The sequence below is a fragment of the Cornus florida genome, unplaced genomic scaffold, assembly GCF_030987335.1.
Source record: "Cornus florida cultivar Cherokee Brave unplaced genomic scaffold, ASM3098733v1 CherokeeBrave_3.0.0_Hap2_Chr08, whole genome shotgun sequence".
Lineage (NCBI taxonomy): Eukaryota > Viridiplantae > Streptophyta > Magnoliopsida > Cornales > Cornaceae > Cornus > Cornus florida.
Genome location: NW_026775578.1, coordinates 82954094 through 82981904, shown reverse-complemented (window position 1 = coordinate 82981904; position 27811 = coordinate 82954094). Strand labels below are relative to the sequence as shown.

At 33.9% G+C, this 27811-nt stretch overlaps 2 protein-coding genes and 1 pseudogene across 10 annotated transcripts; all 3 read right to left on the bottom strand.

Moving 5' to 3' along the window:
* Positions 1 to 517: 517 nt before the first annotated feature.
* LOC132268215 (uncharacterized) lies at positions 518 to 27579 on the bottom strand. 9 transcript variants are annotated; one of them, XM_059769012.1, is made up of 10 exons: positions 27334 to 27575; positions 24275 to 24363; positions 23283 to 23454; positions 23001 to 23157; positions 22721 to 22924; positions 22500 to 22590; positions 22282 to 22386; positions 19357 to 19449; positions 19152 to 19226; positions 18669 to 19067 (listed from the first exon to the last, which is right to left on the bottom strand). In XM_059769012.1, the coding sequence occupies exons 5-10, from the start codon at positions 22807 to 22809 to the stop codon at positions 19053 to 19055; spliced, it is 468 nt and encodes a 155-aa protein (XP_059624995.1). In that variant the 5' UTR covers positions 22810 to 22924; positions 23001 to 23157; positions 23283 to 23454; positions 24275 to 24363; positions 27334 to 27575; the 3' UTR covers positions 18669 to 19052. The 9 variants fall into 9 exon arrangements, with proteins under 9 accessions (XP_059625002.1, XP_059624995.1, XP_059624998.1 ...); XM_059769015.1 differs by having other exon boundaries at positions 23001 to 23084; XM_059769017.1 differs by having other exon boundaries at positions 23001 to 23081.
* LOC132268458 (uncharacterized) lies at positions 3447 to 6668 on the bottom strand. Its single transcript, XM_059769303.1, has 4 exons — positions 6558 to 6668; positions 3968 to 4053; positions 3684 to 3840; positions 3447 to 3606 (listed from the first exon to the last, which is right to left on the bottom strand). The coding sequence occupies exons 1-4, from the start codon at positions 6666 to 6668 to the stop codon at positions 3583 to 3585; spliced, it is 378 nt and encodes a 125-aa protein (XP_059625286.1). The 3' UTR covers positions 3447 to 3582.
* Positions 11372 to 11470, bottom strand: LOC132272156 (small nucleolar RNA R71; annotated as a pseudogene).
* Positions 27580 to 27811: the final 232 nt, after the last annotated feature.

Genomic DNA, 27811 nt, shown 5'->3' with positions numbered 1-27811 from the left:
TCACAACTATTAAATGCATCCTAACACAAGTCAATATAAAAATACCATCCAAATTGTTTTTACAAACAACCACAAGTTAACCCTGCCAATATGAAAAATACCATCGAAATTGACTACTAATACCACCACAAGTTAAGCTAGTAAAAAATGTATACTAATACAACCACAAGTTAACCTGCTAATATGAAAATACCATCCAAATTGTCTAGATATGGGTACTAAATGTTACACAAAAAGAATTAAGAATTTTTAACAAATGTAGTACAAGTTTTTCAAAAAGAACCCATCCAAGACGAAGGAAATTCAAAAAGCACAGCCACGACCCCATCTTCAACTTCAACTTCAACAAGTCTTCTTGCCCATTTGATTTGAATTACCCTACATTTTTTATAAATTCATTAAACGCATATTATAATAATGAAAATTTAACATATATAAGAGAAATTAAAAGTTCATAACCTTAACTGAATTGGCATCACGACTAGAAAATGGATTTGGGGATACTCTAGGAGGAGCATTTAAAGAATCAGAATCCTTCAAAATAACAAAACAAAATACATGAAATCTTGGCATAAGTAAACATATATTTAGTAAAGAGTAAAACTAATAATAAATATACCTGTCTATTACAATTTTGTTGTTGCATCTGCATTAGCATAGCCACCTGTTGTTGTAAATTTTCCAACTTGTTGTCGTAGTTGGCTCGTAAATTTTCCAACTTATTGTCATAGTCGGCTTGCATTTTTAAAATCGTCTCCTGCAACTCTACACGTGTAGCACGTGCTTCCTCCTGAGATTTTTTAGCATTATTAATCAATTCAGCTTTACTAGGAGAGGGACCCAAACATCGTTTGGTGTAGGCCCGAAGCCAAGCATCCGCACACAACCAGTTCTCTCTTCTCCCCTCACAATGGAGAACAAATCATTGGAGCTGCCAATAGGTGAGTCAGAGTAACTTTTTTGAAGTTCTCTTATGTTTTCCTGCCAAAAAAAAAAAAAAAAGTTTGAACTACCATAACATACTACCATGAAACATCTAGAACTGAAACCCTAGATTCTAAATAAAGCACAAAAGAACTAAAATCCCAACAAGCTATGAACATGTAATGCTTAAATATACTTGTGCATGTATAATATATATATATATATATATATATATATATATATATATATATATATATATATATAAGCTTTCATGACAAAAACAAAAGGATTTAAATGAAGTAAATAGAGAAAAAAAAAAAAAAATCAAATTTTTATCAAATTAATAGTTCTTTTAATACATTGTGCTAAAGTATACACTTTATAAAAAATGTAATGGAGTCGTTATAGAAGAGGAAAAATCAAATTAGTAGTCTTTTGAGGTACCAGACATTGTGCTAAAGTATACAATATGATTAAAGAAATTGCCAACTTATGAGTACTGTTGTTTATGTCTAAATTTGAATGTCCCATCTAATTGAAGAATCTTATATAGGTAATTGGACAAAAGACTTGGTGTGCAATTATTATTATAGGACACATAATTCTATGTCTTTTATTTAATTAGATTCACTAGGCAAAAGTTTTTGTACCTAATATTATAATTCTATGTCTTTTATTTAATTAGATTCACTTATACGGATGCTATATATCCTTGCATTATATATATATACACACACGTAGGTGGTATTTGAGTGGCACCCAAAATAAAACTGAGCTAGATTTGTAATATTTTAGGAACTGGAATGTTTTTCCAGATTCCTTGGGCACATGGCTGCCAAACACATGAATGTAGCTTGGCATTGTTCAACATTGCCCTATTTTAGCATTCATATCTCTCTCTCTCTCTCTCTCTATATATATATATATATATATATATATATCTGTCTCTCTCTCTCTCTCTTACACACACCCCATCTTTAATCTGAAGGTAAAAGTAGATAGTAACCTGTACATGCATTCTTCAACTACGGCCACTTCAATTATTGTATGATATTTGCTCACTCATGATCAAAGCCTAATAATTTAACAGGTACTTTTGCTCATATGTAAATATATTGATAGCTCTCATACTTGAAGACCTTTCACTGTTAACAATATTATGGATTCCTATCATTTTGTTGTCGTTAAAGTGATATTTATGATCACATTAATATTGATATGGATGTACATTTGCTTGAACACCTTTCTCTACCTTCGTCAAAATAGACATATAAACTAACCTTACATAACATGTATATATACTATATGTGTATTGTGTGTGTGTGTGTGTGTGTGTGTGTGTTGGGGGGGGGGGATACCGACACAACTAATATCACTATATCATAACTTGAAATGAAAATAAGAACGTGTATATGAATACATAAATATGAATGAATTGTATGTGTTCATTGAACGTGATACACACGTAGTGTAGGGTGGGACCCATCACAACATGATGGATTCCACCCACTTTGTGTCAATCGGCCTCGACCAAATTCGTTCGGGAAAGGATTTTTCTGAATGAAAATATACCCCTCAATGTATTGATGTGAAATTGTATATGCATGGATGTCACACACATGCATGAATTAAACAAGAACCAGTAGAAAAGGTAGTGATGATGAACTGTTGAGACAGAGAAAAGTTAAGGATTGAGCAAAGAAATTGTATCACCACCACATGCAATGCATAAAGTGAAGTTCGCTAACATGTGGTATGCTCCAACCCTAACCAACCTATCTCAAACAACAAACAACAAACAAAAAATAGCAAATACTTCTTCTCCACAACACAAATCAATCAACAAGAAGCCTTCACATACAATGATACCATACTCCCATGCTTTTCAACAAATACAAAAAAGTAAATTGCCTCCACACGGGCCGATGATTTAAAAATTGGTCACTTCAAGGCACGTGACCCCCTAATACAACGTAAAGAGTTTAAAAATTGGTCACTTCAAGGCACATGACCCCCTTTTTGCAAAATGGAAGCGTGAAAACTTACAATCATATCTGAAGCAGCATCATCAGTAGCTTTGCCATCCTTATTTACATGTGTGCGGATAAATAAATCTGCAGGAGAAAGCTGAATACCTTCGTCTTCCTCAATCTATAAAAGAATACATTGTGATATATATTATTTACCACTAACATTTATAATCATTCAACGACACAAGAATTGAAATAATTTATATTTTCCATAAAAACTTCAACTAACCTGGGCAGAAACACGTGCAAAGCTTTTTGTCCCTGTAGTATGCATCATTGTCTGCTTCCCACGACGTTCTTTATTTTTTTTGCTAACCTAATACAAAAAGTGAGAAAAAGTAAAAGTTCTTTGAGTAAAGAACATTCCACCTAAAATAATGACTGAAAGCAAGTAAACTATAAATTCAACTCATTGACTTTAAAAAACGTTGTGATAAATGGAGGATTACCTTCGTCATAGGCGTACCCCAATGCCTAACCAAAAATTTCCAATGCTCCTTTTCAACATTAAGTGGTGGGTTTGCCAATCTTTCTTCATCTGTATCCCTAACTGAGTAGTATTCATTTTTCAACTCACACTTGTACCCCCTCCATTTTTTTCCGATGGAGGATATTGTCCACTGTTTTGTCATGATTCCCACATCATATTTTCCTTGAAAATGTGATAATTGTGGTATGTTAGTCCACTTTTTCCATAAAAATTATTTTAATGTTATTGAAGGGTTTTACCTTTACAATGTTCCACATATCCTCGTTCAACCGTTTAGGCATCTCCCACCAAGTTTTGTAGCACAAAGGAGCTAATTCACCCTTCCGGGCAAGTGTTCCCAGATAATTAGTATATGTACCACTCTCAGGACCGATCGGCTGTCCAAACTTATTAACCCTAAACAAAAATTAACAATTATAGATGTTTAGTACAAAAATAAAGATAGAAATCATTTTTTCTCCTTCATATTGAATATAGTCTAATTATGTAAACTATATAAGATGATCTATATATATATATGTACCTTAAAGGTAATAAGGTTTTCGCGTCTATGACATTCTTGCATCGTGTCGGACCCCGTCTCTTCTTCGGCAATGGTTGAAGTTGAAGCTTCGGTATTTTGTTCACTCACTTTTTCCACTTCACTAATCGTTCGTTTCATTGTCAACTTATTATTTATCCTTCCTAGAAAAGCAAACAAAAAAGTGAGAATTTAGTTAAGAGAATGCAATCAAATTGTTAAAAAAAGACAATAAAATTGTAATTCAACACAACATCTAAACATCAGCACGGGCAATTTAATAACTATCAACAAGTATCACCATGGTCTAAATTAATGCAGGTCTAACACTGAATGGAAATTGAAACATCAATAATACTGTATCAATAATATAGTTTCATAATCAATACACCTTAACTTTCAGGGAAAAAAAAAATACTGTATATTAACTTAATTAATATTGTGGAAAAGATCTATAATGAATGACTCATTCATGATCGATTCATACATACATATGTACATATGCATACATATATATATAAATATATATATATACACACATACTTTATTCCACCATAAATCTCCTACTCAAAACGGACAGGGTTCCTGCACTTTTTTAATATATTCTGAATCTGTAGTCTTCTGCTGTAAACATTCATGACATTTTTTTGTTGAACCAGTCTTACAAACCTGTCAAAATTGAATGGAAATCACTTGATTTATCACTGTTACGTGGTCACATCTCAATCTAATAAAGATGAGATTTGAAATTGAAATCTGAAAGTATCATATTAATTGCCCTTTATTATAAGAAAAGCAAATTGTTAAAAGAGAATTAAAGAAATCTGATAGGATCATATTAACTGCCCACAATCGCGCTTTTTATTAATCACAATTTTTATAATTTTACATTCATTTATAAGATGTTTCATGTCTCTATAAGAATTAAAAATATAAAATTTTAACACAACATTATCTTTTAACCTTTTCTTATCTTGCCAAAAAAACATATGGAAATATATTATTTTCTTTCTTTTTAAATTTGTCAAAACGAGTAACATTATGAGAAGTGATTATTTTATTTCTTTTTTAAAAATTATATTTTAACTATATATTCTCGTATGTTTATATTTTATTTTTTTGACAATCTAGAATGTTATTGATATAATGGATAAAATTGAGAAGATGAAAATAAAAGGAAGAAATAAGAAAAGATTAAAAGATAATTTTGTTTTAAAAATTAATATTTTTAATTTTCATAAAAGCTGAAAAGTGGCGAGCTACAACTAGCACTCCTTTAAAAGAAAACTACAATCTACATTAATATTCTCCGACAACAATTGGTAGATGGTGACAATTAGGCCCCCCACCCCTAATTGGTAGATGGTGACAATTAATTTAAAACCAATAAACAATTAAAATAAATCAATTAATGTAAAACAAATAATTCACACTTAATCAATTAAACAAACCAATTCACTATATAACAATTAAGAAAACAAAACACATAAGTCACATAATTAAAATAAAAAAAAATGCAATAAAAATCAAAATTAAATCCCCATTTTATCCTTTTGAAAACTAGGGGTATTACATTCTCCCCCCCTAACAAAAGGAATTTCGTTCTCGGAATTCACGAAATTCTGAATTAATAACTTTGCAAAATTCATTTCTGTTTTCGTGTGGCACAGCCCTTTATATGGAATCTTCCCATTCCCTAAATAGTCAACCATTTCGTAGATAACTACGCATGTCTAGGTTCCTTAGATTGGCTAAAGTTATGTATACTTACCAAATCCTACGACCACATATCCAAAATCTTAGCATAATTAACGTTATTTTGCCAAAACAGTAGTTGGTTGGTCACATGCTTGTATCCCCAACTAAATCGTAATCCCGATCCTGACTAAATTAACCAAAATGAAACACATACAGCACACACGCTAAAACACAATAAAAAGCAATAGAATCTTACATAAAGCACCGTTCCTCCTAGCAAAGAAATCTCCTTTAGAAATTAACTTTACTTGATTTGTTCATAATCTCTTTTTCAATTCCAGAGGTAATCATCCAACCTCGACACATAAGCTCCAATCATAACTCATAACATATCCATTTGCTTCAGTAAATTCCAAAGGCTTAACCTTCATCCTCCTTATATACGAAATGCAAACCATCTAATGTAGCTTTAAGAAACAACTTAGACTGTCACAACCTAATTCCCACACTTCCCGGAACGTGATATAAAATCATTGCCTCGATCTAAGAAGAACTCCATCCGATTCCTGAACCCCTGAAGAGTTCCTTTATCTACCTCCTTTAAAGGTAACCCAAAAGGTTAACTATCCACACCAACCCTATAAGTATCGTTCACTATTTTATTAGTGAACAACATCACCCTCGCGCGATCATTTATTGACAAGATTCAATACCCTCTTTCTGGGGTATGCTACAATTTTCTCCACTAGAATCCTCTTGGGACTCCTATTCCCCGTTTGTCTCCTTTATAAGAACAACTGCAATCGTGTTGGTCCCTTCATGCGGTGACCTCAAACACACTCCTAAATTCTTCCTTGGCCTATAACTCTAAAAGTAATGCCAACCGGAACTAAACCTTTGATCCCGAGTTCTGCTTCTGATAAAGAACTTGATAACATACTCCTTTACTCCTTTGGGTCTGAATCGCTGTTGCTGCGGACCCCATCCTCCTTCTAATGTCAACCATTCTATACTTATAGAATATAATTGACATCAGCTGCTCCTCCTAACGAACCGTAAAAGAGTACAATGAATCCTAACATAGCTCTAAGTTTTAAGAGACGCAACGCGGAAGACTTCTAACGAAAGACACTCCTAAGGACACTAGAACCTGGAGTGCTCTGATACCAACTGTGATACCCCTCGATTCTAGAACCACGGGTGATCAAGTCCGGGCACAGATCCGAAAGATACCAGACAATCAATATATAAACAAACAGGAATAAAACTGAATTAAGAATAAAATAATGATATGCTGAAAAGAATTCTAATTGTAAAACCTCCAAAAATAAAAATTTTAATATAAATTAACTTTCCAATCCGTACAACTCGGGAATCCAACTAGTGGACCCCTAATAATCTCAACTGATAAAACTTTACAGAATAAAAACCAAAACTAAAACCAGAAAGAAAAATCCTATTTAGTCGGAAGAGTGAGTGACTGTATCTGCATCACCACGATCAAACCCTAAGCCTGGTACTCACGAACACCTGAAAAATAAAGGTGGGTCAGGCCCACATGCAAGTTCCATCCTACTACAATCCGTACATAAACCCGATACGCAGATACATCCTAGATAGCTCGGCAATATCTACAATAGTCCATAGATATATAAATACACACTATAGGATGCTCACTAGCCTATAACATAGTTCAGCCTGGGTAGAAGGTGACATATAAAATACGTTTTTCAGCGGCCAAGTACCTAGACCTACCAGGGAACATTAGCTATATCTAGTTACTCAACCTTTGCAATATACGCACCCTAACGGTGATCAGGAGACTCAAACTCGTATCACGGTACCATAAATATATATATAAATTATTTCCTAATGCAGAAAAATAAAACAAACATCCGTTATGTCGTTCAACTGTTTTAGTTGACAGGACATGCATCCATGTAGGATTTAACTATTTTAGTTAATCCATTCCGTATGTATGAAAGGGGTAGGACTTAGCTTTTTGATCTAATCCATCCCTGATATGTCACCGTCCCATACCGGTACATATAATGCATATGATCCACACATGATGCACACTCAAAATGAACATCAAGTATATCCAGAACCAACATAATAGAAATTAGATATAGATAAGCTCCTATCATGCATCCAGTATATGATTATATTCATAGAACCTCCTTTTAAATTGTTAAAATAAGAATAAACAATTTAAACCATCCATTTCCATGTAATTGACAGAACAGAAATTAAGACAGTTCAGCAATTATCCTTCTTAACATAATATAATGAATATCAGAATTTTAAACTGCACATTATACTAGAATTCCAAAACAACACATCCATACTAGTTCGTTTAAAATGTTAAAATGATGACTAGCATTTAAATCCTCCCATATCCTTTACGGCATGCAAATTTATAATTAAATCTCATGGCATCTATGTAATTCCCCATTATAAATTTTGTGTCGGATATAATGACACTCCAAAGTTTAAGTACATCATATGAAACTTCAAAAAGTATTTTATATGAGTTCCATTTAATTTGCTAACACAAAACTAGCAACTAATCTTCCACTACTCCCGACAATATGCAGCTTATTAGATAAGGGTACATGACGTCATAACCAATATTCCTAGAACTGAACTATGCTAAATATATGCTTGATATAAATTCTAACAATAATTACAATGTCAGTCCAAATTAAGTTGTCAAAACAACTTAGCAAAACAAGCATTCCTCATTCCTTGACAGTAGACCTATTATAAGCTTATGCTTTATGACATGCATTTAGGTTTAGCACCTTAGCATAAACCAACTATTTGAAGGCTTTAACAAGTTAATTTTAATCATTTAAAACCCCCCATCACTTTCCAGTAACTACCTTTAAGCCCCTGAACTTCAGAAAAATTACAAAAAACACCCGTAGGGGTTTTTTTCCCATGGGAGCCGGCTCCCCTTTATTGGAGCCGGCTCCTAGGTTTCTAGAGCCGGCTCTCCCTCATGGAGAGCCGGCTCTCTCTTCATGGGAGCCGGCTCCCACCATTTAGGAGCCAGCTCTCACCCCTGAGAGCCCCTCTCTGCTTTACTGCTTCGTCTTTGCTTCCGGCAGAAGTTCCAACTGTCTGTCTTAAGTTTCTTAAGGATTTTTAAAGGTTCAATTTAAGCCCTAATACTCCTATAAACTCCCTTGATTCTACTGCCAATTGTTCTATAAAAATCCAAACAATTACAGGGCAGTTTATACAGAAACACCCACCGTTCCAATTTCAAAAACGCAGAACTAATTACAGAAATACTCTAACCTGCATACAATCCATTTTAAAAGTTTAATTAACTTCTTAACCATCCTAGAAACTCTTTACATTCCATTCCAAATTAATTTACAGAGGTTTAACTCCAGCTCACAACAGTTTACACATACGAAGCAACTTCAGTTACAGAACGTGAAACAGTTATACACAGATTACAATTTAGTTTGTCATGCATACACATCTGTTTTAAAGTTTACTTAACTTCTTAACCATCCTAGCAACTCCTCACATTCCATTATGAATTAATTTACAAGAGTTTAACACATAATCCTCACCGTTTATGCAAAGAAACAAGCTTCAGTTATTTCAAAGGTTCCTCAATTACAGTCCAGCAAACATGCATCAATTATTAGTTTTAAAACTTTAATAATCCCTTGGAGACTATTTAGAATGCACAAAACACAAGTTTACAGGAAGGAGATAGAATGAAACTTGCCTATGAGATTTTGAATTAAAACCTCTACGCCGTCTCTACGTTTCAGAATTTCTCAGATTTTTTTCCTCCTTTGATAAACCTTCTATTCCTCTGTTGCTTCTTGACTTACCCACAAGCAACTCCTCTGCTCGTCCTCTATCCTTCCTCCATTAGCCTCACAGATTCTCTTAAGAACCCTCTCTGTTTTCCTCTCAAAATACTATTCCGTGAATAGGGTTTTGTTTTTGTTTCTCCAACCCTAGCAGACCATACAGTTATATATATATAGGCTATTATTTAACCTATGTTTAATTCAATTAAATTTACAAGTCGGCTACACCATGAATAAATGAAACCCTAACTTAAATTAAAATAATCCTAAAATATAAACCATATAAGCCATAAACAAGACACGTTAGTTAAAACCAATTAAATTAAAATAAATAAATAATTAATTTAAAACACCAATTCAATTAAACAATTAATTTAAAACCAATAAACAATTAAAATAAATCAATTAATCTAAAACAAATAATTCACACTTAATCAATTAAACAAACCAATTCACTATATAACAATTAAGAAAACAAAACACATAAGTCACATAATTAAAATAAAAAAAAAATGCAATAAAAATCAAAATTAAATCCCCATTTTATCCTTTTGAAAACTAGGGGTATTACAAGGACCCTTCGTGAGATCTTTCTAACTCAAGCTCTAGTTAAATCGTCGGCCCGCGTGGAGGCTTGTTTTTCATTTCTTAGATAAAACGTGAGCCTGCGTGGAGGCAATTTACTTTTCTTTGCATGTTGTTTAAACATGGGAGCATGGGATCATTGAATGTGGAGATTTGTTGATTGAATTGTTACGGGGGCGAAGTGATTGTTACTTGCTTGTTATTTGCTATGCTAGTGTATGCATGGTCGTAGTTTTGAATCATACTCTTGTCCCTTCTAATTTGTATCTTGAATCGGTTGTTCGTAATCCTAGGGGGAGAGGTAGTTTTCATCACTCCATTTCACCAATGGAGGATTTGAATGACGACCATGTGGAGGACCTTAGTCACATAGACCAACAAGGCAACCTCCACCCTAATGTGCATCATGTGTTTGTTCTTATTTGGCTAGGTGAAATTGAGCAAGGAAGTTGAGCAAAGGAGAATTCAAAGCAAGGAGCTAAGCTAAGCACAAAAGGGGCTAAAATAAAATCTAAAAAGTGCAAAGCATAGCAAAGCTTGGAAGTTGAAAATGAATTGAAGTTGCTTAAGGACCCTTTGTGAGATCTTTCTAACTCAAGCTCTAGTTAAATCGTCGGCCCGCATAGAGGCTTGTTTTTCATTTCTTAGATAAAATGTGAGCCTACGTGGAGGCAATGGAGGATTTGAATGACGACCATGTGGAGGACCTTGGTCACATAGACCAACAAGGCAACCTCCACCCTAATGTGCATCATGAAAATGTTCAAATACCATTAGGCATGCCTAGACCATTCATTCACTCACAACAACAAGGCTAAGTTCAATTGGGAATGCCTTGGCCAATATTTGCTCCACAACCCCCCATAGTTCAAGCTAATCAAGGTGTTCGTATAGCACCACCAATTGTGAATCCTCCCATTGCATTAAGAGACCATTATGTGCCTAATGAATACAATGCACCTACTTGCATTCAATTGCCCCCATTTAGAGCACATCACTATGAAATTAAACCACAAACTATTCAAATGCTTCAAAACTATCATGGACTTCCTAGTGAAGAACCTTATAAGCATTTAGATGATTTTCTTGAAGCGTGTTCCACCGTGAAATACACAGACATGCCGGAGGAAGTTTTTAGACTTAAAATTTTTCCTTTCACCCTTAAAGACAAGGCAAAATATTGGTTCAACAATCTTAGGCCTTTTTTGATAACTTCTTGGGCAGAAATGCAACAAGAGTTCTTAAAAAAGTACTATCCGATTTCTAAGACCAATGCTATGAGAACTTTAATTAGAGAATTTTCTCAAGGGGATGGGGAAATGTTTCATAAGGCATGGGAAAGATTTAATGATTTGCTTAGAAAGTGCCCTCATCATGACATACCTAAGTGGCAACTAGTCCAATATTTCTTTAAAAGTTTACCGGATAGTCACAAGGGTATGGTTGGTGCATCCATGGGTGGTTCTTATCTTGATAAGCATGAAAATGATGTGTGGCAATTGTATGAAAGTATGAGTGAAAATTCCTTCTAAAAATGGTAGAAACCTAGGTGGAAGGAAGAATGTCGGCTTGTATCAAGTTGACAACTCCAATGACATAGCCGCCGAGATGAAATCCTTATTTCAAAGGTTTGATCAATTTTTAATCAATCAAAATTCGGCGAATCAAGTATCTTCCTCCCCTACTCATATTCATCATCGTGCATCTAATGATTTTTGCATAACTTGTTCAAGTGTCTTGCATTCTACTTCCAATTGTCCACATGGACATGTGCAAAGTAAGCCCCATGAGCACGTTAATGCTATATTTGTTAATCAAGGGAATAATCCCTATGGCACTCATTACAATTCAAGTTGGAGGAACCATCCAAACTTTTCTTGGAAAAGCTAAGGGGAAGGCTAAAACCTTCCCCAAGGTGGTTTTCAAGGGAAGTATGTTCCGCCACCAATGCAAGGCCAAGGTTCCCAAGGTTTTAAATCATCATCATTTCAATCAAATGGCAATCAATTTTCTAATTCTCATTTTCTTAATCAACCATCATATTCTCAAGGAAATTCTAGGAGTCCCGCCTTTGAAGAGAAAGTTTTGACCGCTTTAGGCACTCTAGAGGCGAACACTCAATTGCTTCATCTCACTCTCAATCATTGCTAAACTAGAAACCCAAGTAGGGCAAATAGCTAGTACCTTAAATGCTAGAGAGAAGGGGAAGATACCTTTGAATGCCCCACCAAATCAACAATGTATTGTGGAAACTCATTCCTCATCGGAAGGGCACACTATTGAGCATGTCAATGCGGTGACAACCTTGAGAAGTGGGAAGATTGTAGACAACAAAGTAGGTGTGTCCAATGAAGAGAGTAAACCGGTGCAACCAAAAGTTGACACCCGTCCCGTTTCTCATCATATTCCTCCTTCATTGCATATGCATGATCATTCAAATGAGAAAGTGTTAGAAAGTGATTTGAAAAGTGAGTCCAAAATTGATTTGAAGGAAGAATTAAACAAAGCTTTGAAAAAGGATTTTAAAAATTCTTGTGTTGATGATGTTTCAAAGAAAAGTTTTGAAATTTTTTTTGAGCCAAGTGCTCCATTTCCGGATGCCTTGAAAGGATCCATTTATCTTGATAAACAAAAGATCAAGACCAATGAAATTATTGAAATATTTAGGCAAGTGAAGATTAATCTTCCACTTTTGGATGCAATTAAGCAAATTCTGGCTTATGGCAAGTTCTTAAAAGATCTTTGCACCCAAAAGAGGAAGAACAAGAGCCAAGCACCTAGAAAAATGGTCTTGACCGAGCAAGTGAGTTCAATCTTGCAACATAACACCCTTCCAAAGTTTAAGGACCCCGGTTCGCCTACTACTTCTTGTATCATTGGTGACCATGTCATTAATAGGGCTCTTCTAGACTTAGGAGCAAGTGTTAATCTTCTTCCATACTCGGTATATATTAAATTAAGCTTAGGAGACTTGAAACCGACGTCGGTGGTTTTACAACTTGCTAACCGATCCATCAAAAAGCGTAGGGGTATCATTGAGGATGTCTTAATTAACATTAATAAATTCTTCTTCCCGATTGATTTCGTTGTCATTGACACGGAACCGGTTCCAAATCCTAAGAGCCAAATTCCTGTTATCCTTGGCCGTCCTTTCTTGGCAACCGCAAATGCCAACATCAATTGTAAGACGGGGATAATGAAAATCTCATTTGGGCATATGAAAGTGAAGTTGAATATCTTCAATCCAACCCCAAATTCATTTGACAAGCATGAAGAAGTAAATGTTGTAGAAAAATGTCTAGACAATAATTGTGAAAGAATGGAGTCTTTGCTTGAAACCAAAACTTCCAAAAGTTCATCTTCAACCTTGAAATTAAAGAATGATGTTTCAAAATCTTGCTTTGAGAGGGTATGGAAGCCTAAAGCTCACATTGATAAAGGACCAACAAATTCCTTTGAACCTAATCCAACAAGTTCTTTAAAGAACCGTTGGTTAGGCGGAATTCAAAGTATTTATCACCCCATTAAGGAGGGGATGCATTACAAGATGTTTGATCCGGGCTAAAAGAGCCCAACGTCTTGCTAGAGACGTTAAAGACTAGCATTTCTTGCGTCGTCTAGATATGTTTTGGAATTCATACATATGGCTAGGAATTTTGATTGAGTACGCATGCAGTTTCATTATGAAAATAGGCATTTTGTTCCTATTCAATCGATCTCATATAAGGTTTAATCGATCGAACACCCACCCCTGCATCTAATCATTGCTCTGTTCCATCGATCTGAAATTTCCTGCATAAATCAGCCCTTTGTGTATCGTTCGAGAATTCCTTTGGATCGATCTGAAAGTTCCTAGACTGATCCAACTTTTTCTTGGATCGATCTTCACTCTACACTTAGAAAATTTTTGAGATCCATGAAAAAAAAGGCCTCTCTGTGCATCGTTCGAACTTTTCTGCAGGTTTTCACCTATTCGATCGATCGAAGTACCCTTCTCAATCGATCTCAGCTTGATCGATCTCTACTCTTTTGTTGACTTTGATTTTGACTGTACTTTTATTTTTATTTTAAGTTTATTTTATTTTATTTTCAAAAACCTCAAAAAGATTTTTATTTTATTTTACTTTCTACTTTTATTTTCATTTTAAAATTTTCAAAATCCAAAAATATATAGATTTTCTTTATTTAAAAATATTTTCAAATATATATATATATATATATATATATATATATAATATATTTTGTCGTTTAGTGATTAGAGATCGATCTAAAGCATTTTTCAGATCGATCTATTTTCGATCGATCGGAAATTGTCCCTGATTGATCGAATTGGTCGGAAAATATTTTTAAAAACAAAACCCTAGGGTCATTAGATTGATTTAAAGATCGATCTAAAGACCTTCTCAGCCCTCGCCGCTGCAAATCATTTATCTCCTATCTCCGGCAACCATCCCAAGCTTCCACATCATCTCCCTCATCTCAGATCTCATCCATCTCTCGATTTCCACCTCTCTCTCTCTTGGATTTGGTAAGTCCTGTAATACCCCTAATTTTAAAAAGGATATAATGGAAATTTAATTAATTATTTATGTGCATTTTAAATTGATAAATTGATTATTTGTTTTGTGTGCATTTAAATATGATTTATCTGGCTAAGTGGTTAATTGTTTTACTTGTTTAAAATTGGTATTGTGTATTTGTTTTATGTTGATTATTTATTTTAACTTAATTACGTGCAATTGGGATTTATTTTATTTATTTGATTAATTGGTATTTTTTTATTATTACGTGTTTTTAAATGGTTTGTGTGACTTATTTGATTTAAGTTATATGGTTGTAGTTATATTTACGTTTAGGGTTTTGGTGTTAAGTATTTTGGTTGGCCGACTTATACTTGGGCTGGAATTAGGATTAGGGTTTTTTTGCATGAGTCTATATATATAGAAAAATATTTGTCTGCAAGACACCCTTTTCACGTAATAATCTGGAGAGGTAAACAGAGGGAAACTAGAGAAGAGAGAAACAGAGAGGTTTGAGGGGAAAAACACAGAGGGACACAGAGAGAATCAATTAAGCTTTCATCTATGGACTAAAGGTGTACCATAGAGGAAGGAAGAGGTTGATGCTGAGATAGAACTGGAGCAGTAGGAGAGTTGCCGGTAGTCTACAGTTCGTCGGACTAGTTAGCAACGGCGTTGAAAGGTTTCAAACCGAAACCTAAAGGTAAGTTTCATTCTATCTCCTTCCTATAAACTTGTGTTCTGTACATTCTCTATAGTCTCCAGGAATCTAATTTAATTATTAAAACGGATGTTTATGCGTGATAGAGTCTCTGTACAATTTTAAACCGCTTTTGAAACTACGAACTGTTGTGTTTTTGTTTTAAATTTTTGTCATTAATTTCACAAGAGAATTTGAGGAGTTTCTAGGATTTAATGAACTTGAATTGAACCCTAGGAATGTAAGAAAAATTCTAGAACGGAGGGTTGAACTTCGCCGAACGCGAAGAAGATAAACGGAGAAAACATAAACTGTTGCGTTCATGGTTTAAGCTTTTGCTAGGTAATTCATGCTGGAATTAAAGAAGTTTCTAGGCTTGTTAGGACTTAATCTGAACCTTAGAAATCTTTAACAAAAGGTGGGACAGAGGGCGGAGGCTTTGCCGGACACGAAGAAGGCAACACAGAGGAAGCAGAGAAGGAAAAACGGAGGCTGGGGAAGTGGAGGCGGCTCCATTGAAGTGGAGCCGGCTCCACAAAGAGTTGAGGCGGCTCAACTTAAAATTGGAGCCGGCTCAACTTAAAATTGGAGGGGGCTCCAATTTTATAAAGTGCCCAGTACGTGAATTTTGTGATTTCAGGGCTCCAGGGTGTGTTTAAACTTGGTTTAATGGATTTGAATGATGTAATTAAATAGGATTATACCCAAGAATGATTAATTCTACCCATGAATAATTAATTCATGTTAGGAACTTGATCAACTTGGGATTTAAAATTAAATTCACATGCGGTTTACGGCTTGGAAGAAATTAAATTGCTTGTCGTGATGTTTAAACAAATTTAATGGAGAGGTTTTAAAATGATGTATTTAATTTATTAAAAGACCTAGAATTATTGGTTGAGGCTATGGGAGTGGATATCATGACTTTTAATTATTAATTAAGCATGCAGTTAAGGAGGGTGGAAGGGTTAATTTCTAGCGTGGTACTAGTAAATTAAACGGACTAAAATAAAAGTTGTTTTTGTAAGGTTATATAAATGAAATATATAATGTATGGGTCCCAGGAATGTTGGTTTCTACTACAGTTATAGACATCATGAAATTTAGATACTAAATTATATGCTGTCAGGAGCTGTGGAAGTTGTAATTGCTAGTCTTGCTTTAGAAAACTAAATGGACTAGCATGGAGGTGGTTTTGGCATTCAAATAAAATGTGTTCAGTTTTTATATCTGAGTATCATTAGATCATGCTTGGGATTTATAGTTGGGGATTAAATAGTCGCCATGAGAATTAAATATTAATTTACATGCCGACAAGGATTGAGGAGGATTTATATGCTAGTCTTCGTTTTAATAATGTAAATGAACTAGTATGGATGTATTGGTTGGGAATTCTAGTATAATGTGCAGTTATAATTCTGTTATTCATTATATTATGTTATGGATGATAATTGTCGAACTGTCATAATTTCTGTTTTGTCAATTATATGGAAATTGATGGCTTAAATTGTTTATCGGTACTTTAACAATTTAAAAGGAGGATCTATGATTATAATCATATACTGGATGCATAATAGGATCTTAATAATACCTGTTTTCTATTATGCTGGTTTCTGGATTTATTTGATGTTCTAATGAATGTGCATCATTTGTGGATCATTTGCATGATATGTACCGGTATGGGACGGTGACATATCAGGGATGGATTAGATCAAAAAGCTAAGTCCTACCCCTTTCATACATACGGAATGGATTAACTAAAATAGTTAAATCCTACATGGATGCATGTCCTGTCAACTAAAACAGTTGAACGACATAACGGATGGTTGTTTTATCTTTCTGCGTCAGGAAGGAATTTATATATATATTTATGGTACTGTGATACGAGCTTGAGTCTCCTGATCATGGTTAGGGTGCGTATATCGCAAAGGTTGAGTAGCTAGATATAGCAAATGTTCCCTGGTAGGTCTAGGTACTTGGCCGCTGAAAAGCGTATTTTATAGGTCACCTTCTACCCAGGCTGAACTATGTTATAGGCTAGTGAGTATCCTATAGTGTGTATTTATATATCTATGGGCTATTGTAGATATTGCCGAGCTATCTAGGATGTATCTGCGTATCGGGTTTATGTACGGATTGTAGTAGGATGTAACTTGCATGTGGGCCTGACCCACCTTTATTTTTCAGGTGCTCGTGAGTACCAGGCTTAGGGTTTGATCGTGGTGATGCAGATACAGTCACTCACTCTTCCGACTACATAGGATTTTCTTTCTTATTTTGGTTTTGGTTTTTAAATCTGTAAATGTTTTACCAGTTGGAATTATTAGGGGTCCACTAGATGGATTCCCGAGTTATACGGATTTGAAGGATTTAAATGTTATTAATTTATTATTTTTAAGTTGAGGTTTTTTTTATTTTAGAATTCTTTCAGCGTTTTGTTATTTTATTCTTAATTCAAATTTTATTCCTGCTTGTTTATATATTGATTGTCTGGTATCCTTCGAATCTGTGTCCGAACTTGATCACCCGTGGTTCTAGAATCGAGGGGTATCACAAGTCCCGAGTTTTCCTCTTGATTTTGAGTTTCAATCTACATATTTGTGATGTTTACATGCTATATCTAGGGTTACCCTGTTTGATTCCTTCCATTTTTGAAGTTTTGAAGCTTGTGTATATATATGTATATATATACATATATATATATATATATATATATATATATAGTTTTGTATATATTTCATTTTTGAATCGATTTTTGACGGTTATGGGCCAAACAAGTGACCCATATTGTGTTGTTGATGTGTGAGAGGGCCCTACAAGCTTACTTGGGTCACTACAACAGATCTGGCTTTTACCAGCGCTCAAAAGCGTAAAACCTGCATTGGTAGGGCTTTACCAGTGCTTTTTTAAAAGCGTTGGTAAATACCCTATGCTAGCACTTCTTCAAAAGCGTTGATAAATACCCTGTACTAGCGCTTATGAAGAAGCACTGGCATAGGATATTTACTAGCACTTTTTGAAAAAGCGCTGATACATGGGTCATTTTAATTTTTTTCAACTCTTCTCCAAAAAGCTCTGGTACTGGGGTCATTTTATTTTTTTTTTTAAAGTACTGGGGTCATTTTAATTATTTTTCTTTTCCCCGTGCTAGCGCTTTTTCAAAAAACGCTGATAGAGGGGTCATTTTAATTTTTGTTTTATTATTTTATTTTCCCTTATGCCAGCACTTTTCCAAAAAGCGCTGGTACTAGGGTCATTTTATTTTATTTATTTTATTTTTTTCCCCCTATGCCAGCGCTTTTTGAACAAGCGCTGGTAGGGCAACCATTTTTTTTTTTTTTTTTAACAGCTACTAAATGTCATCCAATATAACACAAATCAATATAAAAATACCATCCAAATTGTTTTTACATAATACAACCACAAGTTAACCTGCTGTCAATATGAAAAGTACAATCTAAATTGGCTACTAATAGATAAAGCTGGTAAATGTCAACCAAAAAGCCAAAATGTATACTAATACAACCACAAGTTAACCTGCCATTATGAAAACACCATCCAAATTGTCTAGATAAAGCTACTAAATGTCACACAAAAAGAATTAAGAATTTTTGACAAATGTAGTACAAGTTTTTCAAAAAGGACCCATCCAATGAGAAGGAAATTCAGAAAGCACAGCCACGACCCCATCTTCATCTTCTGCTTCAACTTCAACATCAACATCAACAAGCCTTCTTGCCCATTTAATTTGAATTACCCTACATTTTTTATAAATTCATTAAGCGCACATTATAATAAATGAAAATTTAACATATATATAAGAGAAATTAAAAGTTCATAACCTTAATTGAATTGGCATCACGACTAGAAAATGAATTTGGGGACACTCTAGGAGGAACATTTAAAGAATCAGAACCCTTCAAAATAACAAAACAAAATACATGAAATCTTGGCATAAGTAAATATATATTTAGTAAAGAGTAATATTAATAATAAATATACATATTCACTACAATTTTTTTGTTGCATCTGCATTAACATAGCCACCTGTTGTTGTAAATTTTCCAACTTATTGTCATAGTCGGCTTGAATTTTTGAAATCGTCTCCTGCAACTCTACACGTGCAGCACGTGCCTCCTCCTGAGATTTTTTGACATTATTAATCAGTTCAACTTTACTAAGAGAGGGCCCCCAAACATCGCTTGGTGTAGGCCCGAAGCCAAGCATCCGCACATGGCCAGTTCTCTCTTCTCCTCTCACAACGGAGAACAAATCATTGGAATTGCCAATAGGCGAGTCAGAGTAACTCTTTTTAAAGTTCTCTTATGTTTTCTTGCCAAAAAAAAAAAAAAAGTTTGAACTACCATGACATACTGCTATGAAACATCCAGAATAGAACAGGAAACAGGAATGCAGAAACAGTTGAACAGAAAAGTAATTAGATAACAACTTGGTAATGACGAAAGCCAAGTGTTCTGAAACAACAGTGCATCACACAATGTGAAAATATAGTTGTGACATCCTTTTGAACTTTCATACAATCTCTAAAGCTTCAAAATATGCTGAGATAGGATCCGTGTAACAACCCCTAAGAGATTTGTTTTTTTGTTTTTTCCTTTTTTTTTGGGTGGGGGTTGGGGTTTTATTAGGTGACATTTTTAATCCTCAGTTACTTAAACATTCATCTTTTCCGATGAAAATCAGGTGATAAAATGGCTTCCTTTAAAAGAAGGTTTTGTTTGGAAATTGGGATACCATGTTTGTAAAACTGCAGCAATATTAGAGTAATGTACTGTATTTTTAGCTTTTCCATTAGATGTAAATTTAGCTTTCAAAAAGTTTTTATTATCTACATTCTACCTAACTTTTGTTAATTACTCAATCTTGGACGTGTTTTAAAGGCTGCTTTCAATTAGATTGAGTACAGATCTAGCATTTGTCATAATTTGAACAAAATTGCTTCTTAAACTCAAATCCACATTTGAGTAATTTGAACTCTACCATTAAGGCTCCTCTAAAGTCACCAAATCTGTTTTTTATTTTTTTATTTCCTTTTCTCCTTATAAATTATATAATTACAAATGTTCTCATCTATGTTTAAACAAATCACAGATCTTGTTTTTATATCGTATTAAGAAAAAGAAAAATGTGGCATCAAGTTTTGGATTATGCAGAAAACAAAGATACAATTGTCAAGTTGGGTTACTGCTGACAAATTGTTCAGTGATCCAGAAAATGACTGTATTTCTTAGTCAGTTGTCTCAACAAAATTTTCAATGTAAAGCCAAAACTAATCCACCATATCCTCAAATTTTATGACTGGAAATAGGTATTTTATTGAGAGACTACATAAGCACCAATTATTTGAGCATGTAGTAGAATAATCTGAACATTCAGTTCTAGCTAAAATCTGAACTCTACCACTTTCTTTTATTTTCCCTATTTTAAAAATTCAGCTGCTAATTTTTCAGTTATGTTGCTCTATTGTTGCAATGATATTGTTCTGGTTGTACCGTTTATAGCATATCATGCTATGCTCTATAAATTTGAACACAGGTTGGAAAGTATTATTTAAAACCCTAGATTCTAAATAAAGCACAAAAGAACTGAAATCCCAACAAGCTATGAACATGTAATGCTTAAATGAAGTAAATAGAGAAAAGATGAATGTAGCTTCACAAACATCAATCCTTGCCCTTGGAGAGAGGGAGTCAGAGAGTCAGAGGAAAAGCAACTGCTAACTTGTATGTATGGGTTTTGTTTTAAATTTTTTTCTAAATCAATTAATCAGGCTCTGTAATTCTTGTTTTGCAGACTAAATCCTATTTGGTGAAATTTTTTATGATCTTTTTTATATAATTTTTTTTTTTACAATATAAAGCAACAAAATTTGCATTGCATTTTGAGGTAATCACCGCAATCTACTTTTTATTTCAGCAAAAAAATAAAATAAAAAAAAAAAATAATTTCTATAACTTCTATTCCTGTTTTATTATTATTATTATTATTATTATTATTTTTTGTTGTCCATTATATATGTCTACAAGAAAATTTGAATCTGGGCATGACAAAAAAAAAAAAAAAAAGAAATCTGAATTGGATTAGAAATCTACAGAGATTGAATCTGAAACAATTTTTATCAACATGCCAAGCTTTTTGAAGATGGAAATCTTTTCAGAACTGAAAAAAAAAATCACAAGAAGAACTTTGACAAGCAAAAGTAGTTAGTTGGTCAAAAGAAGAGATAGTCCTTAATCAATCAATTGTCTAAAGAAACATTGTTAATTAACTAAAATTGAATTAAACGAAAGTTGATTTTGGTTGATATATTTTGATTTAGCCCACCCCATTGAGAAATCCTAAATCCGCCCTTAGCTCTAGCTTTTACATGCTTCCATTTGTAAGTCTCTCTCTTGTTGATTACTCATTGCAGATTTGAGTTTCAAAGGAAGATGAACAGGGTGGAAATGGGTTTAGGGGAAAATCAGTGGGCACTTGGTGGAGGCAGTTCATCGACTTCACTCCAAAAAGAGTGTCATTATAATGTTTTGTTAATGTTTCTTCCTTATCCTACATCGACATTTGGTCCATTTGGACCACCATAGGGTACTTTATAGATCATGAACAAGTGTTTAGTGGCCTTTACATAGCTTTTATATAATATTTGAAGTTGTCTACATTCAAAAGACCATTGCCACAATATATGAGTAAAAAATTAACACAAACAACAAATAGCAAATACTTCTCCTCCACAACACAAATAAATCAACAAGAAGCCTCCACATACAATGATCCCATACTCCCATGCTTTTCAACAAATACAAGAAAGTAAATTGTATCCACACGGGCCGATGATTTAAAAATTGGTCACTTCAAGGCACGTGACCCCCTAATACAGCGTAAAGAGTTTAAAAATTGGTCACTTCAAGGCACGTAACCCCCCTTTTGCAAAATGGAAGCGTGAAAACTTACAATCATCTCCGAAGCAGCAGCATCAGTAGCTTTGCCATCCTTATTTACATGTGTGCTGATGAATAAATCTGCACGAGAAAGCTGAATACCTTCGTCTTCCTCAATCTATAAAAGAAACATAGACATTGTGATATATATTATTTACCACTAACATTTATAATCATTCAACGACAAAAGAATTGAAATAATTTATATTTTCCATAAAAACTTCAACTAACCTCGGCAGAAACACGTGCAAAGCTTTTTGTCCCTATAGTATGCATCATTGTCTGCTTCCCACGACATTCTTTATTTTTTTTTGCTGACCTCCTACGAAAAGTGAGAAAAAGTAAACACTCTTTGAGTAAAGAACATTCCACCTAAAATAATGACTGAAAGCAGGTAAACTATAAATTCAACTCATTGACTTCAAAAAACATTATGATAGATGGAGGATTACCTTCGCCATAGGCGTACCCCAATGCCTAACCAAAAATTTCCAATGCTCCTTTTCAACATCAGGTGGTGGGTTTGCCAATCTTTCTTCATCTGTATCCCTTACCGAGTAGTATTCATTTTTTAATTCACACTTGTACCCCCTCCATTTTTTTCCGATAGAGGATAATGTCCACTGTTTTGACATAATTCCCACATCATATTTTCCCTGAAAATGTGATAATTGCTGCATGTTAGTCCACTTTTTCCATAAAAATTATTTTAATGTTATTGAAGGGTTTTACCTTTACAATGTTCCACATATCCTCCTTCAACCGTTTAGGCATCTCCCACCAAGTTTTGTAGCAAAAAGGAGCTAATTTACCCTTCTGGGCAAGTGTTCCCAAATAATTAGTATATGTACCACTTCCAGGACCGATCGGTTATTCAAACTTATTAACCCTAAACAAAAATTAACAATTGTAGATGTTTCGTACAAAAATAAAGATAGAAATCCTTTTTTATCCTTCATATTGAATATAGTCTAATTATGTAAACTATATAAGATGATCTATATATACATGTACCTTAAAGGTAATAAGGTTGTCGCGTCTATTACATTCTTGCATCGTGTTGGGCCCCGTCTCTTCTTCGGCGGTGGTTGGGATGATTTTGAAGTTGAAGCTTCGGTATTTTGTTCACTCACTTTTTCCACTTCTCTAACCGTTCGTTTCATTGTCAGCTTATTATTTATCCTTCCTGGAAAAGCCTCCAAAAAAAGTGAGAATTCAGTTAAGAGAATGGAATCAAATTGTTAAAAAAAGTGGTCCAGGAAAAACCAATAAAGAGAAATAAAAGTATTTTCATATTAAAAAACAATTATCTAGCAAGTGCTGACCACATTTACAAGAAGAACTGAAAGCTACTAAGATTTACAACAGTAAAATGAAAAAAGCAAGAGACTATGAGCAAGGAATAAAGGAGGATAGTATACCTAAAAGAATTAATCTAAATAGCAGGGCCTAGGGAAGAAATCTATACGATCAGTCTTATTTTTCAGGTCATCATCAAGAGCCAAGTAGTTGCTTTTCTATTTCATTCAAAGACTTGTTGAAGGAAGGTTTGGCCGAGTAATATTTGCCATCACTTGTGATGCATTAAATTAAAACAAATAAATAGAGCCAATCCTGTTCTTAGTTTCATGCAATTCATGTTGATATATTTAATGGATTTATAAGGCTCTTTTACTCCTTGATAACGAACTCCTAGAATTTACAAATCCAAACACAGTCCAAATTCATGTAAATATTTTATCAGTTTATATTACCACATATGATCTACTACAAGAATAATATACAATTATGATATTTTATGCTTTTGCTTGCACAACCAACAGGCATTTCAGGAATGACACCATTTATGTCAATTTGGATGACATGTGTAATATGAAGTACGGTACCTTTATGGATTTCATCAATATATAGGATGGTTGAGGCTGTTGAGCACTTGTATAGAAAATATGATAAGCAACAAAAATCTATTTATCACAGCTTTTTAAAGTAGCATCATTATTCGTTACCTGATCTATAAAGGCTCTCAACCAAATGCTGAACAGAATAATTTTGATCAAGACAACACCCATCCTGGCCTTGCTTTTGGTGTCAAAAGCTGAGACAATATATGAACAAAAAAAATTCAGTAACAAAAGTACCGTGGGTAGGATCGCTGAAAGATGCAGAGAAAACTAATAATAATAGCATAGTTGTCTTAATATAGCATCCAAAAACTTTTCTTCTTTTAATGTTATTATGCTTTTAACTTTTAAACGGGTGGTGCATGAGTGTGTATGAAAGCAAATAAAGTACAACTCACGGGCCACAAGCAATATCTAATAGCAAACATAACACTAAACAGAGATCGAGACTAAACCTTTTTTTCCTAAGATCACAGAAAAAAATTTAAAATAAAAAATCATTAAAGCCTGGACGTTTGAAAGATTAGGCACACAACACTACATAATGAACCTGGGTTTCATAGCTTTAAATTATAAGGACTCAACATCAGCAACGAATGAAGACCTCATCGGCTTAAATTAAATATCCTTCTTTTTATAAGTACCATTGTATTAGAAAGCATTCAAAAGTTTGAACGCATCCCCCAAAAGCAACAAGGACTAACTAGGACCCTCAGCCTCACAAAATGTCTCGGCTTAAATTCAATATCAACAGCACAGTCTGCACAGCATAAATCCAAGTATAGAGTATCAACTTTACCACTTAGCACTCAATTAATTTATTATTTCAGAAATAAAAAATTGTGGTAATTTTAATAGGATAAATCAGGCATCTTGATCGCATTAAAAAAGATGAAGCTTTCCACTCCACTTCTTGAATTACAAGATTGTTTAAACACCTCAAAACTAGAATTCAAGATCATTATTAGATCCACATACAAAAATAAAGAATGCACATGCCAAAATCGTAACCATCACAGAATACAATCAAGAAGCATAAGCAGCACTCTCTCCAGGAAACACCAACAATAATAGAGATGGGGGGGGGGGGGGGGGCCAGAAAGAGTAGGATAATTAAAAGTGATATCCTCTGCTTGTCCACTATCGCATTGCCCATTTCTCAATAAATTTAAAAACAAAAATGGTAAAAGAAAAGAAACAAAAAAAACTTAGGGAACAAAACATTGTCACTGACACCCAAATATATGCATGCTCTTGAACACTTGAAACTGTTATGTAATACAATAGAAGTGTTGCAGACCCACAACTAGATGGTTCTTTAAATGGATATTGTCTGGTTGAAAATCAATGGAATAAGATGACTCTAAAACATTAGGTCATCAGAACTTGCCAGCAACTATTTTCAAAACTCCCTCTTTTTCACTTAGGAACTTGAAAATTTATCATAACCAATCAAATAATCTAGCATCAGCCAATCATCCTACCATTTTATCATGGTCTAACATCATTGCAAAAAAGGAACAAAGAAGAAGAAAGCCAGCAGAATTTTTAAGTTAAAGTGGCATGGAAAACACATGCTGTGGAGAATCATATCTCAATTGACTCTTGGAGTAAAGTACTCCGAAAAATTTGAAGTATATTTTAAAATTTCCCTTTTCCAAAAAATTACATGTCACAAGCGTGTCTAAACATGTTACTTCAGGCATGGTATTTGCATTTCTTATTCTTAATGGAAACCAAACACTTGTTTTATCCAACATTCACATCTTGTTCTGGTTCTTAAGTACAGTTTCTGCATTTAAAAAAATATAATTAAATTTAAAATTTTTGCTATTTTTTATAAGTAATTATTTTGCTAAAATTAAAAAATAATAATAATATGGCAAAAACCTAAAATAATCGTCTTCAGCCTAAACTACCATTAAAACAAAAACATCAATGAAGTAGATTAAAGTTAAATAACTTACTTTACTAATTGATTCTTGGACACATAATTTACTCAGACATGGAGACATTGCATTACAGAATTTCAAAATAGCATAGAGCTTGTTGGTAAAATTCTCTTAAAACCTGGAGATTTCCAGGAACTCTTAAAACATAAAACAGTTTCAAAATACTACAAAAGATTATTCTCTTACAATGTGCATTTTTTTATTAAGTTTTCAGACATAATACATCACTATGCTATCAAAACTATAATTCATACTTATTATTGAAGGTACAATAAACAGAGCATGATAATTGTAATTGTTAGTCTGAGAAGCCTGGAGTTTGGAGTAGCGATAGCTCATGCGAAAAACAACTGCCCATGAGAGAACTACAATTTTCACTCAGCCATCCTTACATGGGCAATAAGATAAAAAACATCAATATGAACTATATAAAACAGGGTTATTCACGTTTTTACTTTGATATTTTAGCTCCAAAAACACAAACACACGTAAAGTCACGGCCCATTTTTGAAGGCCCAAAATTAAAACATCAATCAAGGGCTTCAGCTGAGAAATGGAGATCGAACAGTGAGAGATCGAGACAGGGTAGAGGAGTCTTACAGCTGAGATGGAGATCAAGCTGTGAGAGATTGAGATAAAGTAGTGAGAGATCGACATAGAGCGGGTTAGCAAACATCAATCAAGGGCTTCAGCTGAGAAATGGAGATCGAGCAGTAGAGATTGAGACATAGTTATGACAAGAACAATGAAACTTTTGAAGTACCCACTGTAAGGTTGGGCCAAAACCTTAAACCTTCCACAAAGTTGCTTTAAATCAAGAAAAAGAAATAGAGAATATTGATGCTTCATTCATATTTTACACACACTTAAACCTTAGTGCTAAAAATGCAAATGCAATTAATCACGTATATGACATGAACTTTTTTTTCTTTCAAATTCAGCGAGAGAAGATCCTTTTGCTTTCATTTACCCAAAAAAAAAAAAATGGTACACATAAGATAGAAGATAGACCAAACAGAAAGGGGAAAACCTAATCAATTGATTTTTAGGTGAAGTTTAGACCCATTTGTAAACTAAAATCAGAAAAAATAATTGAAAATAAATAAATCAATAAAGTAATCTGAATCCAAGTACAGACAGAAATCTCATAACCCAGAAAAGGAAAATCAAGAAAATGAAATCACAGACAATAGAAGACAGTCACAGAGTTACCTCAACGCACATATAAGCGCAGTGGCGGCAAAGAAACGTAATAAGGGTTGGAACTCCAGAGAGAGATGGTTATGAAATCAAAAGGCAAAATATTTTTCAGAGAGGGGAGTCTTGCAGGTGAGCGATTGAGATAGAGCAGAGCGATTGAGATAGAGCAGAGAGGAGAGACGGATGAAGTCGCTAGGGCAAAATGAAATTGAAATAGGGAAAGTGGAATGTTGTAGTGTTAATGGACCCAAAAAAACAAAAAAAAAAAAATGACGCAGTTTATTCTATATATATAAATAAGCGGAGGAAAAAAAGAAACTGCACTAAATATTCTATATATATAAATAAGCGGGGGAAAAAAAGTGGAGGGAAGGGAAAAAAGTGGAGGGAATGGAAGAGCCCTGTACCAACGTTATTATTTAAGCCGGTACAATTACACTTATACCAGCGCTTTTTTTTAAGCGTTGGTACTGTAACACCTATACCAGCG

Bases quoted from the DNA above. Each gene is read 5' to 3' on its own strand.
- LOC132268458 (XM_059769303.1), bottom strand. From the start codon at position 6,668: ATGGTTGACATTAGAAGGAGGATGGGGTCCGCAGCAACAGCGATTCAG. The intron at 4,054-6,557 runs GTTTAGTTCCGG...AAAATACCGAAG, and splicing joins AGCAGAACTCGGGATCAAAG to CTTCAACTTCAACCATTGCC. The intron at 3,841-3,967 runs GTACATATATAT...ATTTTTGTTTAG, and splicing joins AAAACCTTATTACCTTTAAG to GGTTAATAAGTTTGGACAGC.
- LOC132268215 (XM_059769012.1), bottom strand. From the start codon at position 22,809: ATGAAGAAAGATTGGCAAACCCACCACCTGATGTTGAAAAGGAGCATT. The intron at 22,591-22,720 runs GTAATCCTCCAT...CACTTTTCGTAG, and splicing joins GGGGTACGCCTATGGCGAAG to GAGGTCAGCAAAAAAAAATA. The intron at 19,450-22,281 runs GTAAGTTTTCAC...AAAAAATCTCAG, and splicing joins CTGCTGCTTCGGAGATGATT to GAGGAGGCACGTGCTGCACG.